This window comes from Macrobrachium nipponense, chromosome 17 (assembly GCF_015104395.2).
Source record: "Macrobrachium nipponense isolate FS-2020 chromosome 17, ASM1510439v2, whole genome shotgun sequence".
Lineage (NCBI taxonomy): Eukaryota > Metazoa > Arthropoda > Malacostraca > Decapoda > Palaemonidae > Macrobrachium > Macrobrachium nipponense.
In genome coordinates this window covers 30,948,829-30,966,328 of record NC_087210.1, presented here as the reverse complement: position 1 = coordinate 30,966,328, position 17,500 = coordinate 30,948,829, and the positions used below count along the sequence as shown (strand labels likewise).

Sequence of the window (17,500 nt, the reverse complement as noted above, 5' to 3'; positions counted from 1 at the left end):
ATAAATTGCATCTCTTGTGCATTGCAATTCTTGAACCTAATTTTGCCTGGAATGGGTCATGTCAAGTTTTCCTTGCAGTTTAAATGTTTAATTATGCATTCCACAACTGTGTTAAGAACTTGATTTTTTAATGAACTATCAATCTTTTTTGTAACTTTTCATATTTGTTGTTGTTTGCAGTCTCGTGTCAGTCCCAGCAAAGGATCAGCACCGAATTCCCCTGAAGTGAGCTTTGATTCTGGTGATGGTCCTTCGTATCCCTCAACTGTCCATCCTAACTCATCCCTCCCAACTTCATTACAACAGACTGCTGTGCCACATACAAATTATTCATCTAGTCTATATAACAGCCAAACTTTAAACTACCCTGTAAATGTATCTCAGTTAGTTACCACATCTTATCCCATGAATGGTAGCGGTACTCATCCCTACACCAACTCCTCACACCAAACCTCTCACCTCGGGCCTGGGACACATGGCTCGACAATAGGCCATCAAACAAATACGTCTGCTAATAATACAAACACTTATAACTCTAGAAGTAGTGGTAATTCTTTGCCTAAGACACCCAGTGCTGTGAAGGCTCGGAATAGAAGTGGAGGAGGACGTCCTTTTGATCCAGACTCTTCCCCTGCCCATATGAGTTTTACGTATAGAAGAGAATTAGAAAAACAGCAACATGAAAAGCAGTTGATAGATAATTTAAGAAATGTAAGTACTGATATTTACTGTTTAATTTATTCACATTGATTTCCATTATAAAATGCTTACAGTAATAAACAATGCTGTAAATAGATAAGTGCTATGTAGTTTGTTGAAGATATTGTATACATAAATTTTAGAAAGACCTAAGCATTCAAGGAGAAAGGGGAATATATGATGACCTAGACTTTATGGGAATTGAGACAAAAGAGTATAGCACAGAGAAAAGGGATAAGAAATAATTTTATTTATCAAGCTCTTTGAAGGGAAAACTGATTTTGAAATTTTTTATGCTTATTTGCTTATTTTAGATTAAGCTGTCATTGTGTTGGTGTGGGCCTATGCTCCAGAGCAGCTCATATTGGTATATTGAACAAAGGATTTTTTTTTTATTACTTAACAATTTGTTCTTATTTAAAGTGAAAATTGTAACTGGGCTAAGACCAGATTTGAAAGATGAAAAGTAATAGGAAAACAGTGCAGTTTAGAGTTGAAGGGACTGCAGAGTGGCTGAAGCACCATGTCCAGCACACCTTGAACAATACCCTGTGTATGTTCATTTTCTAAATCTTGTGATGAGAGATATTTTGCTTTAGGTTATTTCCTGTGAGTATTTGAATTTTCTAAAGCAATATATATTTAAACTGTGGCTTAAAATTCACAACTCTGTTAATGCAGTTATTTTTCTTTCACTTTTACAGATAATTGAGACAAGGCTTAAAGTATCGTTGCCAGCTGATTTACCAGCAGCTCTGATGGATGGAGTTGTTCTTTGTCACCTGGCAAATCATGTGCGACCAAGATCTGTCTCATCAATACATGTTCCATCCCCTGCTGTGGTAAGACAATTGAATATATAAAGTTTTCTTACTCAATATTGGTTAAATTTTTTATGTAGTAGTGGAATTCTGTACAGATTTCAATCATGTCCAGAGGTCTGGATAAAATAATCCTTTAAAATAATAATAATAATAATTAATCATGCCAGGAGCTAGAATACTTGGGTCAGCATCATTACCTCAAGTTCTTAGTTGTACTATATAAAAGTTCCTTCAAGGATGATGTTTGTTTTACATGATCGAATATTATGTATGTTAGCAGGGAGAACCATTTAATTAAAATAACATTTACATCTCTCTCTCTCTCTCTCTCTCTCTCTTCTCTCCTCTCATCCTTCTCCTCTCTCTCTCTCTCTCTCTCTCTTTTACTGATTAGTGTACTCATTGACTACTTTGACAAAACATACTGTATTTAGAAGGTTGATTTGTACAAAGCCATTAATTTTAAATAGCCTTTTTAGTAGAATGCATTCCAACACCAATTTATGCAATCTTCCATCTGAAGAAAAGTGAGAGGAGGAGGGTAACTTAAGAAGCCATCGGGCGTGAGTTGTAGTAGTAGCGAGCGGAAGGTAGATGTTGTAGTCCTTGGAACGGCACTTGCCTAGAGAGGGACTTTGAAGGGAATCTTCTAATTGGCAGAAGACCTGTGGTAGTGGCCTCCACTCGCCCCTGTGCTTATACAGACGCCCTATGGTGTTCGAGCTGAGGGTAGTAACTTCAGCATTCCTTTTAGCTTTTTCTCTGGTATATTTAGCATCTATTTATACCTAGAAATGCGTGCTACAGGACCATTTCACCGGCCGACACAGGTCTTCCCCCAGAAATAGATTTTTCCTTTGTCAAAATCCCTTTATTAGGTTTATAAAACTGTTTTGTTGAAAATACATAATTTGTTATTGAGAATCTATTAATTATAAATAACTTCAGGACCATATTTATGAGGGAGGATGAAGCAATGAAACTTTGAAGGGAGATGAAGATGTAACTGCAAGAAATCAAGTCTCAGGAATACTATGATGGGTTAGAGTGGAAGAGGCCCAAAACAGTATTGTCATTAAGCACAAGATTCCTAAGATCTGTTACAGTAGGATACAAACACCTCTGTTGTGCCAGATAAGGTGGGGGGTTATAAATCCTAAGTAGGATGGGAATAAATGATCCCATGGACAGTAACTGGCAGTGCCACAATGATGGGTCCCGGTGAATACACATTCAGTATTTTATGAATTATATTCCAAAGGTAAAACTTTGCACAGTTGGTCAGACAAAGCAAAAAGTTCATGGCTGCTCTGTAAATGGCATCATCATCATCATCATTGTAAGTATTTTTATGTCTGCTTTTCTCTCCTGTGCTCTTGTGATACTGAATAACCTAATAGTTCCAATGCCAGGTCATTATCAAACATTCATAAATCAATCAAATCTGACCTGTGCTCTTGCTGCCAGGGCTCCAGTCAAGTAGGTCTTCATGTATTGATTTCTCTATGATTTCATGGTTCCTCTTAAAATCTTGGTTCGGCTACTCACATATTTACTGCTTGTCCAACTAACGTGTTATCCATTGTTCATATGCGGAACAAACCTTTGAAGAAGAAGCCATAATAACAGCACACACACACACACACACACACACACACTCGAAACGGGCAATGAACCGGGTAAAGGCAGAGAAGAGGTCAACCACAACTCTCGCCCAGGCGGTTAAGAAAAGACTTGACGCGGTGGTGTAGATGCGTGGTCCTTGAACACTCTTCACCTGATATACGCATGCGTTGCCAGATCTCACTAGATTTCTTGCTTTCATCTGCGATTTAACTGGAGCCAGCTAGGCTCTAGAAATTATTCTATTGTTAAGAGCGAAGGTTTGTAGCTATGAAAAATACAAATTGTCTTAGAAAATTTGTCATTTTTGGCAGCTTCAGTTACAGATCTGCATACAACTTGCAGTAGGTGCAGAGCTAATTTTTGTACTGTGATGAATCCTTGCCCAGAATGGCGTCCCTGGCCTAAGGCTCAGTGGAAGTTATTTTATAGGAAGAGGGAGCATCACAGAGTTTTGACTCTTCCTTCTTGGGAGGGGTTTTCTTTGCCTCTTTGGGACGATTCAACTGCTCCTTCTCCTTCTCCTTCTCCTTCCTTTGATGCAAATTCTGGTGTTCCTGTGTCTCCTTCCTTTTCTTCCATTGGTTTGTCGATGGAAGTGTCAGGAGTACCACAGGCTAATTTTATGTGTAATCTAGCTCCCTCTCCCTCGGGTTCCAGTTTTCGTCCTGGTGGTGAGGAGGCTTCCTCATTGCGTTATTTTATTTCAGATTCAGAGTCACCCAAAGTGGCGGCGGTCTGGGCGTCGCTTGGGCTACAGGGTTCACCTTCCAATTTCATCAAGTGTTCAAAGCAATTCTGAGACATTGTTCTTTGTTTTAGCCTCTTGTTACCAAATTCTCTATAAATACCTTGTTCATCCATACTTGGGCCTTGATCTTAATATTCTGTAGTCATTTTTTATTGCACCCATGTTTTGTAGTACATGTCTTAATTCATCCAAAGTCTTTGCCCTTTTCTACCAATGGGACATTTTTATGTACCAGTAATGTCGCAATTAATTTCCATTTCATCTATATTATATTGCTGTTGCCCTCTTCTTACTGCTTTGTCAGCTCAGCTTGTAATAGACATGCTGTGGCTGGAAAGGAGTAATGAGGTTCAGTGGAGTGGTTGATAACATCTGAATCTACATAAGAACATGTTGCAAAGCAACTGGAGGAAACTTGTAGATGTAAAGGATGGAAGGAAACTTAGATGTAAAGGATGAAGCATAGCATTTATAACCAACTTTGCTGGGTCTGGTTGCAATGCATTATAGTGGAAGTTTGGCATGCCATAATCTGCTGCACAAGTCTAACAAGGGAAAAGAACACACACATTTCTCCTTGATTAGGTACTCGATAAGACAAGAATCCAGTGGGTGATAAGTACGCATCTCTAAGGTTTGATGTTATCAACAAGTACAAGGCCAGGCAAAGAAGTGCTAATGAGTCATATCAATGTCCTCCCGAGTTCTTGTCCCTTTGAGTAAGAGAATATTGGTACTCCCATTAACCTATGCTTGCCAATTCAGGAGGGTAAGGACCACTTGGAAAAACCTCTCAAAATTGCCTTTTATTTAGATGACAAAGAAAAGTGATCTAATTAGAAAATGACTGACATTTCCTCAGTTGCAAAGGCTGAGTGTAGAGCCTGAGAACAATACTCCTAAGATATGTATTTATCTACAAGAATTGCATTCCTGCCCCTTGAACATAAGATCCAGCTGGCCCAGCTGGTAGTATCTGGATTAGGGCCCTTAGCTCAGGTTTCAAGCACTTACTGTCTTGTAGGTAAATCTCAGATCCACAATGAAAATCGGCACAAAGAAAGTTGGATAAATTTAAGGTGTTTGTTGCTGTCTCCTTGACTTCAACTTTGCAAACCTGGCAGAAGGCCTTGTTTAAAATCAAGAGGTAAGGGTAGGGATCATTGGCCTTAGTCAGCTTTGAGGTGGATGCTGTGAAAATTGCTAACCTTTAGTGCAGTTAGCAGATAAAGTCTTCATGGATTCAGTCACATTGATGGATGGGCTCAGTTTAGAAATGGCAATGAGTCCATTGCATAAGGGAATGTTCAGAATTTCTGAGTTTATGCAGAGAACAAATTGGAAATTGAACACTGAATCAAATTAGAAAAATAAAATAGATAATAAATGTATGTAAGGGATATGGACTGGACATCTTAGCTTGAGTAAGAACAATGAGGAAGGAGGTTTGATGTGAGTGAATATTTGTGAAAATAAGAGCTGGGAAGATGAATGGCAGAATTTCAAAGGCAGCTTACATCACATGGTGTTGGAAGTGATGATGATGATGATGAAGCTTTGTAGAATCTTTTCAAGTCACTGGTCATGCAGTGAAAACATGTGAAGTAAACTAATGGGTTGACCATAGCCCTGCCTTGTGTTCCAACTTGGCATCCTGAGTAGCATGTCCTTACAGGTGATAGTTGATTTGTTCATTGGTTTGTCATATCCTTGAATAGAACATTATCACCTAGATATAGTTTGGTCATAGAAGCCTCTTCTAAAGGTTTAGAAGTCCGTAAAATCAGAAGTTACCACATACCTAATCTAACGCCCAAGCATAAGAAGCTCTACTCAGCAAGGCATGAAGATCCTCAGCCAGTTCAGAACTTGAATTTTTGAAGAGTTGAACTTTATGTAAGAGGGGATCCTTGAGGCTCTCAAAAGACTTGAAGGACCAGGAAGAGATTCTTGGGAGAAGAACAGTGATAATTTGTCAAATAATGATCCAGGTCAGTTGGGGCTGGTAGAGATTTCAGATGATGGCAATCTAGTGAGATGGTGAACCATCAATGGAGGAGCAAGCCAGTGACACAATTTTAGGGCATCATAAGTTCAGTGCACTTGTCCCATAAGGAGGAAACTTAGTGTAGATCGCATGCTTGGAGTGGTAAGGTTCCTTGATGAGTTAGGAACTTTGGTGGTGGTGACCCTAAATGTCGAAATCTTCATCTACATCCACTGAAAGATACATATGTGGAGGCAGGGCTATTCATTGAGGATTGAACTTGGTTGGAGCCATGTGACAGAGTATGACTATGATCCATCCCTGCTGCTTCAGGAAGGAAGGATGTTGCAACTTGAAAGCTCATGGCTTGTGCCCCCACTGCTCAGTTCAGAAGGTGAAGAATGATCCACAGAGAGAAAGATTCAGAATACAACAATATGAAGGGTACGAAACTTAGCCTGAAAGGTCAAAGTAGTTGGTAGGCAGTGGAAAACTTTAGCAATAAAGTTGAGAATCCAGGAGAGGAATATGCTTGAACCAAGGCAAGCTAATTGTTGACTGAGAACGTTGTAGAGGTTCAGCAAGCAGTCCTTCAGGCAGATGCAATAAGGAAAATGGAATAGCTTCCATGAAGGCTGCAACATAAAAGCTGGGAGCCAATAGTTAACCTCAACAATGTACAACTCCCTCCATAAGTTAAAAAGCCTGATGTTGAAGCTCAACTAAGGAGGCATAATCCTTAGATTTTTCCAGTATCTCAGCACGGGGAGCTGGCTTAGGGAGTGAGGAGATTGTAGGAGCTGGAGGTGGAGGCAAAAAGGTTGGGTGCTCAACTTAACCAAAGGTGGAAGATAAGAGGGAGAAAACTTGGAAGGAATTCCCCTCCCGGGAGTGACAGATGTATGAAGCAATCCTGCATGTGCTTGAAGCAAACAGTCTAATCATGAACATGAGATGAGAGTCTAGGTAAAGACAAATTAACTGAGGAAAAGCAGAAAGTGACAGGGTAAAACAAAAGACGTTTGAACAATGCTAGTGCCTATGTACAACACTCAATTGCCCCCATTCACAAAAGCTTAGATTACTGTGATGGCAAAAATCACAAAATTTCAAAGTAAAATAACTAGATAACAGGTTATTGGGTTTGAGGTTAACATACAGAATTGAGAAATCCTTCAATGAATGCCAAGGCTATGTCAGCAAGAAATTGTGCAATAGAAAGGTATTTGGAATTCTTCCAGAGAGAAGCTGCAAGTAACCCACCTCAACTTGGAAGAGGACACATTCATTTAATGAATTCCAAGAAGCAAACAGGCAACAATATATATTAACAATAAACAAAGATAGATAATTTAAAATGAATGCAGTCTAGCAGTTACTCTTTTACAAAGAGCCAAATTGCATAGTTAATTTAGAAAGGTAAATATACAAAAAAAGTTAATATAAGTGAGAGAATAACAATAGTGAAATGAAAATACTAATGACAAGTGATAGCAAATAAAAACAGTAATGAAAAATGAAAGTATGGTACAATGGGAAATTTCACACTGGCATTCCTAGGGAGAGAGACCCTATTAACTCATTTTACATGAAAAAATTAAGAGGGGAGTGAGCATCATAAGCAGATCTGGGCAAGCTGAATAAATGCTTTTTATGTTTGAACATTTAGTTGTGATTGGGTATTACTGTTTCATGGAAATACGGCAACACGTGGGTTGCGATTAAGAAATTTAATGTAAGGCTGATGTGCAAATGTTTAATCGAAAATGATCATCACCTTGAATTTTGTAACCCCTCTACTGATGTTATTTATGGTATTGTTCATTTCAGCCAAAGTTGACAATTGCCAAGTGCAGATTAAACGTAGAGAATTTCTTGGAGGCTTGTCGAAAGATTGGTGTTGAGGAGGTAAGGAAATAGATTTCTTAATTATCTATCTTTTTTATACGTATATACACACATATATATATATATTTTTGTAATTAGCCTTAATTTTTATTTTCTTTGCTGTTTGAGAACTCTATTTTCCTTTGTTGAATAAGTCACACCTGAATCATGCACTGGTGCCTTTTTGCACAATATTGCATAACATCTGAATTATATTTATGACCTGAAACTTTCAATGGAAAAGTATAAAGCCCTAAATTTAAAACTACAAGTTTTATAAATCTTTATGTAGTGTGATTACTTGCAGTCAAATTATGATTAAGGTGTGAACTACTGAAATTACCCTCTTATTTTTTACTGAAAATTTCAAGCTTATTGCTTTGAAATGCCAGCTTTTGTATTCTTGCTATTTCCTGTGCTGTTGCTTATTACCATGTGGTTGTAGATGAGCTTGCTGATCTTAACAGTTCTGGATATTGGAATAGCCAGCCAGTCTTCAGTGGTTCAGGTATTGTACTTTAAATATTAATATAAATATAAAATAAGTTGATATAAGGTGGCACATGCAATGGTCACATTGCTATATCAGTACGTATAAATATAAATAATCCAACTGTAAGTATCATGTGGCTTGCTTCTCTTTATGCATCAAGAACTGTGTAACTGAGTATTTATTAAAACATCCCTTTCTTTTGAAGGTCAGCTAAACATCTAGCAGACTAATTTTATTTCCTACAAAGAGATTGAATATTAAAAGCTGTGGAGACTTTTTGTCAGGGACCTTTCACTTTTTTACTTAAGTTAGTGAGGTCATCACCAAGCTAGAAGCCCCATGACAGAATTTTGGTTAATGAGCCTAAAGTTTAAGTGCAAGGTTATTGTATATAGTTCTGATGTTGTTACAGTACACAAGTTTGGGCAGGTGAGATACGCAGCACTCAGTATTTTTGTTTGTCACTTGTTTTTTTACGTGAGCACCAGAGTGGGACTCAGATTGGTGTCTTCCTCTTCGTTTTTGATTTAGTGATTTTTGTTGTTTCCAATTTTTTTGTGCACAATTGTTGGGAATAGGGTTATATACATGTTTTTTCTTTTTCTGTATTTTATACCCCACTCACAAGGAAGGCAATGGCTTTTGGATCTGGTTAATCAATTCTTTCCAGGGACGTGTCTTCCTCATGTTAGTGCTATTGCATGGCTGTCAGTTAGCGACGCAAATGCTTTTTATGATTGTTTCATTACTTTGAATTTTTTTTCTTTATCAATAGTGTCAATTTTTTTTATATTTCCATAATAAATGATGGGACACTGAGCATGACTCCATAGCAGGCTTCAAGAGGGAAGGTAGGGGTGTTCAAGTAGCATAACAGAAATTTGGAATTGGGTATAGTTTTCAGATTACTGAATTTTCATATGCATGTGCTCAAGTGGTGGGTTTAAATTTGATTTTGTGGGAGCCTTAGAGCATGAGGATAGATGATGGGACTTCATCAATACTTAGGCCTCAGTTGCTTTTTAATGGCAAGGAAGATTGTAACAGGACAAACAGCCAAACTGTATTACCACATGCTCCAGTTACTGTTGTCTTATCATGAACAAAAACATTAATGTTAGCTGCTCATTGGTTTTAGTTTTTATTTTGTAGCCAACAACTATCTTCATGGTTGTAAGAGCAACAGTAAGTAGAGCCCTGAGAAGATAGTGACAACAAAGCCGGGGGGGATTACTCACTTTTCACACCTCTTTCCTTCCCCCCTCCACTTGAGCTTGATTGGCAGAGGTTCCCCCTTCTTCGTCTCACTCCGGCATTGGTGTCTCTTTACAGGCGTGCGTGTGTGCATGCGAAGATATTGTAACCCAATTTGACCCTGAGCGTGTGCTAACAACTGTTCGCTCCCTTGTCAACCCCTCTGAGTCCCTGTCATTATACAAGTCCAATGGGATGGTTCTGGATCATCATCCTGAGCCTCTTGACCCTTCGGTGGCCATCTTAGAGGAACCTCAGACCTCTCTGTGGGACACCAAGACAACAGTGCATTCACAGCCCTTCCAGCAAGCAGACCATCGTTTATTATCTAATGCGCTGCTGTGTATTTTCCTATCCACTCTTGTGTTACTGTATTGGTACCCACCCCCTGATGAATAGATCTTAGTTTTTATAAGTGTGTATGATTTCTTAGGAGACAGACCAAGCAAAGAAAGGAAAATAAACAGGACAAGTGAAATATTTTCTCTTTGAATAAAGCTTTGGCTTTGCTTCATTTCAGCTGCTAATATGCGGATAATGAATAACTTGTCTAATAATACATTATTTCTTATCTAACTTAAAGATTAAATTTCCAACATTTTTCTCACCTGAATATGTATTGTTCATAACTTGCATGTACTTATAGCATCTATAGTAAAAGGGATTTTAATCTGGAATAGCAAAAGTTAACAGCCCTGGATCTGGTAAATACATGCATTATTTATTTTTAGTGTTATTCAACACACTCCATTTGTTGTGGCTGTTTTTGTCTTCCATATTGTACTTCACAACCACTTATCTAAAGCTCTGTCAGAATACTGTACTTAATACTTGATTTTGTTTTGAACACTGATAAATCTTGTGCATGTTAACCATATAAATAATTTGTGATAAGTGTTATGTATTAGTAGTTTCTCCTTTTTCTTATGCACAACCCTCATAGTTACACATTTGCAGTAATATATTCCAACTCTAATTTCTGTTTGGTGTTAAAGATTGGAAAATTGTCATAATAAGCTGCTGGTAACTGCATTTAGTACTGTAGAAATGGTATATTAGAACAGTACGTACTTCATTGCATGTTCAAAGTATTGCATGTTAAATTTATCACATGTGATTCTAAAGCCTTGCCTAGAACTTATTTGGTTAGGAAATTGTTGTTATATATTGTAGTATGCTGGAAACCATACAAGAGAAGTATCTTTTTACTAGCATTTACATATTTTTTTATTATTTGGGATGTAGTGGTACATATATTATTACTTTACTTATATGTGGGATGTAGTGGTACATATATTATTACTTTACTTATATGTTCACTGTCAGAAAAAAATGCTATATGAATAATAAATTCAAGACAAAAGTTTCTCTCTCTCTCTCTCTCTCTCTCTCTCTCTCTCTCTCTCTCTCTCTCTCTCTCTCTCTCTCTCTCTCTCTCTTCCATGTACTGTAATTCTATTCTTGCGTAAATTTAAAATGTGGTACCATACCATAGTGATACAGTACTGCATTATTTTTGTTACCTAAATTCAATACAAATTGTAAAAAAGAAATTGGTAGCTCTAGAAGGCTACCTTGGATTATGATGACGTATAACGCAGCACCTTACCATTTACCAACGTCAAAACTTGGAGCAATATGCTATGCTAAATGATAAAGTAGCATAGGACATAATTATATTAGTTTCATCAGTTCACAAGTTTCAGATAAAAAAAATGGTAATTACGGTGTACTTTACAATACATAGGAATATCTTAGATGCCATGCCATATTTAGTATTGAGTTCTCCATGAGAAGGTTATTGGCATTAGAAGTTCAGTGTTTCATCACACCTTCAGGCTCCACAATAATCATCTTGGACTCAAATATTTTTTCTTTATTCCTTTGCTAAGTTTAATGCATAACATGGGGTCGAGAAAGTAATCCCTTTTAGGTGTCGTTAACATAACTAAGATTATATTAAATCCAGTAGAATAAGCAGTCGTAAACTCACTACAGATATGTGACTTATCCAGGGAAATTTTTCCAAGAAAATTGCCATTATTTGTCTGGATTATTACAGGCAGTTCCTGGTTATCGGGGGAGGGGGGGTTCCATCCCAGGGGCCTTGCTGATAAGCGAAAACCGCCAGAAACCGAAACTCGGTGATTTATGACACCATTATGGCACCTCTGTTAGGTATGATATGCCCTTTGTGGCACTATAAGGCACCTTATTGGGCTCATAACCGGAACTTGGCACGTTATGTTGCTGTAAATCGCTGAGTCTGCCTATAACCGGAGACTGCCTGTACAGTGGTCCTCCCGTATTCGCAGGGGATGTGTACCAGACCTCCCTATGAATAGTTAGAACCCGCGAATAGTTGGAACCCCTATAAAAATGCTTAAAGTGGCCTATTTTGTTATTTAATACCCAAGAAAAATTCTCTACAAATTTTTATAACTGGTTTTTTTTAATAGTTTATCACTAAAAGTGCATTTTATGATGAAATTGATAAAAAACAATATGTGGATATTTCTCATAGAAAAATACTGCGAATTGGCGAATTTCCCCCGAATAATGGGAGATATGTTCCTGAGAGAAATCTGTGAATGCGAGAGTCCATGAATATGGGGGCCCACTGTGTTTTATTATCAGATAGTATATTTCTTTTGAGTTCAGAGAAGCATCAATCAAAAATGTAATAAAAATAATCAGTGTTGTGCTTCAAAACGATATCAGGGAGGTGTGCTGCTTCTGTTAATATTTTCGTTGAGATTAAATTCCAATACGTATATAGTACTTTTAAAATAAATGCAACATTTCACATTACAACATCCATAGAAATACGATAACCAGAGTTATGCGGAATGGTTTCAGAAGTAGTTATGAGTTACCTTTAGCATTTGTTGATTTGATGTTCATTTATGTTAAAAATCAAACACTAATCTGGTAAATTAAAGCATGGCAAGTATATTTTCTGTAGCTAACTGACAGACTGATTAATCTGGTTGGTTTGTCATGTTTGTCTGTTCTTAACATCATCTCATTTTATGTATAATTGAAAGCAACAAATGATACATTGAAACATTTGGTTTTGTGGACTTTTTTTTATCTTTGCCATATTCCAAGAGCTTTTTTAGTATTCAAAGCTATGGCTTCTTTGGGACTTAGATATTCCTTTCTTTGAATATGGAATTAACTGGAAAAGAAGATATTTTACAAATCAGTCTATACTAATAATAAGTGGGAAAAGTGTTTTATGTAGCAGCCTCCCTGTAGTTAAAGTTGTAATGACTAGATACAATTTCTCATAGTGTTTGCTGCTACTGTATAGGACCATAGGTATTTGTGTGGTAGACAGTAATACATACAGTCAAGGTGAAATAATTATAGATATATAGTCTTGGTACTTAAACTATAAGAGTACGTATCTTAATAACTAATAAATTCCCAAATTTTTGTACAGTTTGTGTATTGTGAGGACTAAAATGTTATATTTGAAGGAATTAATTATTCATATTTGAAATTTATGTTTAAATTACACAGATAACAGTTACTGAAGTTCAATAAATTAGGAACTTGTATACCAAAATATGGCTGTTATCATGATTATTTCTGGTGATAAAGTTCACTCTCGACATGTTCAAGAAGTCAAGTAAAGCCGTTGGTCCTGTTGCTGAATAACCACTTGTTCCATGCAATGTAAAAACACCATTCAAACAAACAAAACAATAAAAATCAAGAAATAGCTAAAATGCTATCGGTATTTGGAATATGCTAGGTGATCAGATTGATATATGTTGATTTGGAAGTTGCTTTCATTTCCTTCAAATTAATTTTGATTCTCAAATTACAATGAACATAACTTAAGCATACTTTTTATACTTTATACTCTGGCAATTTCTATTATCGGAAGCGTGCCTTGAATCTGTAAATATGTTGCCAATTTTAATCCTGGATCTTTCCCTTTAGTATACTGGGGTAGTTTACTTTACTTTTGTGGTAAAGCATGTTGTACAATATTGAAAATGTTGAGAGAGAGAGAGAGAGAGAGAGAGAGAGAGAGAGAGAGAGAGAGAGAGAGAGAGAGAGAGAGAGAGAGAGAGAGAGCATCATACACCTATTATGCTCAGTATGGGGTCCAACCTGGAATGAGCTTAATAGATACATAACTATAAGAATGTATGCTATAAATCATTTTTATTATAAGAATCCATACTTAAGTCACAAACACAAGATAAAAATATACAGTAATTAGTGAATAAAATAGTGTTGCTCTACAAAGAAAAAGGATATTAGTAATAATTTTTGAGATATGGTCCATAGAAAAAATCCTAAAATTAGTGAAAGTTCCCCACGGAAAAGTGAATAATGTGTTCCACAAAAATCTGCGACAAAGTGGACGACATGATACATGTAAAACCGAGAGCACTATTATATATATATATATATATATATATATATATATATATATATATATATATATATATATATATATATATATATATATATGTATATATATATATATATATATATATATATATATATATATATATTATATATATATATATATATATATATATATATATATATATATATATATATATATATATGTATATATATATATATATATATATATATATATATATATATTTATTTATATATATATATATATATATATATATATATATATATATAATTATATATATATATATATATATATAATTATATATATATATATATATATATATATATAATATATATATTAATTATATATATATATATATATATATATATAATATATATATATATATATATATATATATATATATATATATTTATATATATAATATATATATATATATATATATATATATATATATATATATATATATATATATATATATAATATATATATATATATTATATATATATATATATATATATATATATATATATATAAATAAAGGTTTTTTTGCCACGAAGGAAAAAAATGAAAAACGAGTTGGCCGAGTACTTTCGGTCCTATTCGGACCCTTTACTGAGTATGCCTCAGTAAAGGGTCCGAATAGGACCGAAAGTACTCGGCCAACTCGTTTTTTCATTTTTTTCCTTCGTGGCAAAAAAACCTTTATTTATACATAGCATCACGTTTATATACTTCGTGATCAAGTTATTCATATATATATATATATATATATATATATATATATATATATATATATATATGTATGTATGTATATACATACATAAAGCAGTCCCCAGGGTTACGACTGGTTTGGCTTACAACGTTCCGAGGTTAAGGCACTTTTCAATTATATTCATCAGAAATTATTTCCAGTGTTACGACGTATGTTCCAGGGTTACGACGCCTACGATGCTGATCTGGCAGAAGAAATGACATCAAAAATGCATATTAATCAATATTTGAAGTTTTTTTTATGAAAAATGCAATAAGAATGCAGTTTACATAGTTTTCAATGCACCCAAAGCATTAAAAGTAAAATTTTCTTAGGATTTTTGAAGATGTTCCAGCTTACAATGAATTTTGGGTTACAGCGCGTTTCAAGAACGGAACTCCCATTGTAATCCGGGGACTGCCTATGTGTGTATATATATATGTATGTATGTATGTAATATATATATATATATATATATATATATATATATATATATATATATATATATATATATATATATATATATATATATATATATATACAGGCGGTCCCCGGGTTACGACGGTTCCGGCTTACGACGTTCCGAGGTTACGACGCTTTTTCTTAAATATTCAATGGAAAAATCCGTCCTGGGTTACGACGCTTGTTCCGAGGTTACGACGCTGACGCTTCCAACGCTCCGAGTTAACCGACGCTTTTGAAAAAACTCATACTATGATAAAAATCCTTTATAGTTTAGCACAGTATATTAATAAAAATAAGTTTCCGGTTAGATTACAACAAAAATTTTGAGGTTATGATGATTTTCGACACTTTTTATGTCGTATTTTTCTATGTTTTTTAGTGACACCTCATATGCGGAACTAGTTTCCGAGCGAATGAATACATACTAGCTTGCGGTGCGCAAAGTTTACATATAACAGTCCAAAAGCACAAATAATGAAAAAAAATCATTGCTTGTTTCCAGTAATAATAACAAACGAAGTTTCTGGTTAGATTACAACGAGAGAGAGAGAGAGAGAGAGAGAGAGAGAGAGAGAGAGAGAGAGAGAGAGAGTTAAGGACAGAGAAGTGTTCGTTTCGTTAAACGGCGTCTGACTCATGCCAGTAAATTTTTTGTTGATACTAATAATATAAGCCTATTTAAAGATACGTTTACTTTAATTAGTCTATATGATACGTAAATAGTAATCAACTGTTCTTGTAGCCCTCAAGATTTGGCAAAATCGAAGTATCCAAAGAGAGACATTATCCAGTACACTGGAACCTTGACATACGAATTTAATTTGTTCCGTTACCATCGTCGTATATCAAAACAGTTGTATCTCAAAGCATTTTTTCCCATTTAAAATAATGTAATATGTATTAATCCGTTCTAGCGGTATGAAACCACACCTAAACACAGCTAAATTACATATAATATGCACAATTTATACACAAATAAACGAGTAATAACACACATAATGATAAAATAACATAGCAATGTGATAAATTATAATAAATGTTAATAAAATCAATTAAAAAAAAAAAGGAATTTTACTTACCACAACGAAAGATGACGTGAGGCCAGCAGGGGGAGGAGGTAGGGAAGGGTGGCAGGGAACGATTTGTTCTCTTTTTATTTACGTATGTACACTAATAACTACGTAATAAACACAAATGAAATAACATTGCTAAACTAATTTTTATTTTTTTTATTTTAATCAGTTTGTAGTTTAGAAATAATGTTGATGCCTTTGGAAGGTTTTATGCTTTGCTATAATTTCATGTTTTGCTTCCATCGAAATCATTTTCTTGGGTTTTTTCTTATCACCTGCTTTGTCTTTAGCTTTGAGACCCATGGTTAATAATAAAATAGACAAAATAACACGAAAAAATAGGCGCAAATACAACGAACTAAACAAGGCCGTGTTAACATGCAGCACCAACAAACAAACAGACTGAACGCCATTTATCGGTCACCTATACAACTAACACTCATCACAAAATCGTATCTCAAATATTTCGTTGTATATCAAAGCTTATATTTTCGCAAATTTTCTGTTGTATCTCAAAACATTCGTATATTAGGGCAATCGTATGTGAAAGTTCCAGTGTAATTTGATCAGAGAGAGAGAGAGAGAGAGAGAGAGAGAGAGAGAGAGAGAGAGAGAGAGAGAGAGAGATAGACGCCTTGGCAACAATGGTTACCGTCTCGGGGATTGACGTAACATTTATTTTCTGAACAGATAGGACAGAAAAGTGTTCGTTTCATTAAACGGCCTCTGACTCATAGCAGGAAATGTTTTGTTGATACTAATATATAAGCCTATTTAAAGATACGTTTACTTTAATTAGTCTATATGATACGCAAATAGTAATCAGCTGTTCTTGTAGCCCTCAAGATTTGGCAAAATCACTCCAGGTTGTACATAAAACTTCAAGAATGTAGTGTCACCAGAGGATTACAATAGTTTTTACCTTCAAGAACCAGCATTCTTTTATGAAAATAACTCCAGGTTGTACATAAAACTACAGGAAACAACATGTAGTGTAACCAAAGGATTACAAGTAAGGTTTTTATAACTTTTTATTAGTTTAAGACATATTTCCAAACGTCGTTCCGGCTTACGACGATTTTCGGCTTACGACGGTCTCAAGAACGGAACCCCCGTCGTAACCGGGACTGCCTGTATATATATATATATATATATACATATACTATATATACATATACATATATATATTATATATATATATATATATATATATATATATACATACATATACTATACATATACATATACATACCATACATATACATATACATATGGTGCTAGG

The 17,500-nt window shown here is 35.1% G+C and overlaps 1 protein-coding gene across 5 annotated transcripts in view; it reads left to right on the top strand.

Annotated features, from left to right (window-relative positions):
• LOC135196163 (DISP complex protein LRCH3-like) overlaps nt 1-17,500 on the top strand; it is a 333,559-nt gene that overhangs the window by 287,236 nt on the left and 28,823 nt on the right. For 3 of the 5 annotated variants that reach the window (XM_064222739.1, XM_064222737.1, XM_064222736.1), the window contains 4 exons: nt 181-711; nt 1,404-1,541; nt 7,715-7,792; nt 9,597-13,176. In XM_064222739.1, coding sequence (XP_064078809.1) covers nt 181-711; nt 1,404-1,541; nt 7,715-7,792; nt 9,597-9,917 — 1,068 coding nt within the window. In that variant the 3' untranslated portion in view covers nt 9,918-13,176. Of the gene's footprint in view, nt 1-180; nt 712-1,403; nt 1,542-7,714; nt 7,793-9,596; nt 13,177-17,500 lie in introns of those variants that run through there. The other 2 variants (XM_064222740.1, XM_064222738.1) reach the window with 1 other exon arrangement.